At 59.3% G+C, this 2,594-nt stretch overlaps 1 protein-coding gene across 1 annotated transcript; it reads right to left on the reverse strand.

The window, feature by feature from the left end:
* Positions 1-854: 854 nt before the first annotated feature.
* JCM10292_006931 (uncharacterized protein) lies at positions 855-1,904 on the reverse strand (the record flags this gene model as incomplete). Its single annotated transcript, XM_076653010.1, has 4 exons — positions 855-1,299; positions 1,367-1,392; positions 1,730-1,804; positions 1,872-1,904. 4 exons carry the CDS (start codon positions 1,902-1,904, stop codon positions 855-857), a joined length of 579 nt encoding a protein of 192 aa, XP_076501438.1.
* Between the last annotated feature and the right edge of the window lie 690 nt (positions 1,905-2,594).

Below are 2,594 nucleotides of genomic sequence, written 5' to 3' on the forward strand. Positions count from 1 at the left end.
AAGTTAGGTTATGGTTAGGGTTATGGGGATGTCCAGCAGTCGAAACGACTTTTTTGCGGATGGAAAGGAGGAGGAGGAGGAGGAAAGATGGGATTTCCTTGACTGATTGTGCCCATAAAGGCAGGCCCAGCAGGGAAGCACCTGCATATGCAGGTCCGGCTCATGTATCGCTTGTGGAATGGGCTCAACGCCACGTGACACGGAAGTTGTCTCGTCCTCGACAGCGGTGAGGACACCGGGCATGGTCGCTGTGAGCAACTCGCTGGCAATCTGTACAGCCTAGAACGCGTAGAAACAGGAGTGCAGGGCCAGACTGAGCAGAGAAACCCCAAGTGAAGCAGGAACGCGGCAGAGATGTGCAAGATGATGGAACAGCAGAGTGGGGAGGAGAGCAGAACAGCGCAAGGAGACGCACAGGTATGGAGCAACTCGCACAGGATGGACCTGCATGTGCAGGTACACTTACATTTGGGGCCGCACGGCACCAAGATAATCAAAGAACAAGGAGCTCGATCAACACATTGCAGCGGGAAAGCAAAGTCGGGACGGCAAGGAGGACCGATGCGCGCAAGCACTGCCAAGGACAGACCGTCAAGAGTACCTGCATGTGCAGGTGAGTTGAAGGAAGAGAGTACAATGACTAGGCAGAGGTAGCAAGAAGCGACGCAAGCAAGTGGAAGCTGCGAGACAAGAACAGCCACGACCGAGTCGCTCTCAAAGGGAAAGCAATGTGTTTTTGCTATCGACAGAGCTAACAACAGGTGTACAAGAAAGTGTCCATCGGAAGAGGAAGAACAAACGAGAGGGTCCATGTCCCATGCAGCACCTCCATCGTCCTTCATCAAGCACCCGCCCTAGATCTCAACCAAACCAACCACCGCTGCCACGGTCCCAGCTCCTCCACCATCACCGCCCACGCCTCCACTGTCACGTCCACCACCACTGCCGCCCTTCCCGTCGGATGGAGGCCTGTTCACCGACCACTCCCACTCCTCCACCTCCTCCTTGTCCTTGTCGTCCACCTCCTCCTCGACGACAGTTGTAGTGGTTGTCGTGGTCATTCTGCAAACAACCTGGCGCTTCTTACCGGACGTCTTGGTAGGCGACTTGCCCTTCTTGCCGAGTCCCAAGCCGTAGCCCTCGCCGAACGCGAGCGGCTTGACATCGGCGTTGTCGCTGCGCTCGCCTGCGGGCGAAGGCGTGCGGAAGAGGCGGGCGCGGGGAGTGCCGCTGAGTGCGCTTGTCGATGCGCGGGCGGGAGCGGGGTCATCGACGAGGGCGGGAGTCCAGGTGGTGGTGCTGTGGCGCAGGCAAGAAGTGTCAGCTCAGCGAACAGGGTAGAGAAAGTGTGATTTATGAGACAAACGTCGACGGAGGAAGCGGGAACGGCTGCTGCAAGGCAAGGCGACCATCAGCACTGACGAGGTGAAGAAGGTCAGAAATCAGGCGCACGTTGTCCCCGGCGCTGCCTGTGCCCGTGCCGTGAGCTGTTGTGTGACCAGCCTGGAGACGTAGACAACAGATGAGCGCTCAATTGAGCGAGAGTGTTTGATTGAAGGGACACGCGGACTCACGGGCGCCATCGAGCCTGTCGCCCTGCCTCGTGTCCCGCTTGTCGACGAGTCGTCCGTGCTGCCACCTGTTGTGCGCCCTGCAACAACCTGCAGCTAGGGACCAGAGTGTCAGCTGCAGGCCCGACGAGCCTTCAGTGCGGGCACGGCAGACGCACCACGGGCGTCGAAGCGGGGTTGGACGAGTCGGACGAGTCGGGGTCGAGGGTCTCGTTGAGCAGGGACAGATCAGTCTACGTACATTGGAGGCATGGGGAGACAGTCAGCAGGCTCGAGTTGAAATCACACGAGAACACGCACCTGTCTGTCGCGCAGGGCTTGGGGCCGCGCCATCGAGCCTGTGGCGGTGCGTCCCGTCCCGCTTGACGACAAGTCGTCCGTTGCACCGCCCGTGGTGTGACCTGCAAGCTGGCTTGCAGCGTCCTCAACCTGCGACTAGAGGCCAACGTGTCAGCTGCAGGCCCTAGGCTTTGATCGCGAGCACGACAGACGGACAGGCGTCAAGTCGGGATCGTCAGAGTCATTGTCGAAGGCCTGCTCGAGGTCGGCCTGAGCAGCCTGCGTGCAGCAGAGGGTCAGGGAGATGGTCGTCAGGCTCGACTTGGAAATTGTGCGAGAAAACGGACCCGTCGATTGAGTGTCCCCTGAGTTGCTGCCCTTTGACCGGGTAGCTCCCTCGAAGTTTGCTTGGACATCTCAAGCAGCGTTAGAGTTGAAATGAGGAAACCGGGAGGGGCAACAAGGAGACAGCGGGCGAGAAGGAAGTGGAGAAGGAGGAAGAGATGCGCGTGCAGGGCAAGCCGTCAAGTCACCTGACGCACTCGAAGGCAAGCGAGTGAATGCGAGCACGTCACAGAGAGTCACCGATCAGGTGCAGACTGAGGCTCGTGCCCCGCGGACCTTCCGCACCTGCATGTGCAGGTCCCTATGCACCCGCATGAGCTCGCACCTGCACGTGCAGGTAGACTTGGGAGCTCAAATGTGCGCAGATACAATGTTGCGCAAGCTTCCTGCTGCTCAACC

The sequence above is a fragment of the Rhodotorula paludigena genome, assembly GCF_050403205.1.
Source record: "Rhodotorula paludigena JCM10292 DNA, Rt_paludigena_JCM10292v1_ctg131, whole genome shotgun sequence".
NCBI lineage: Eukaryota > Fungi > Basidiomycota > Microbotryomycetes > Sporidiobolales > Sporidiobolaceae > Rhodotorula > Rhodotorula paludigena.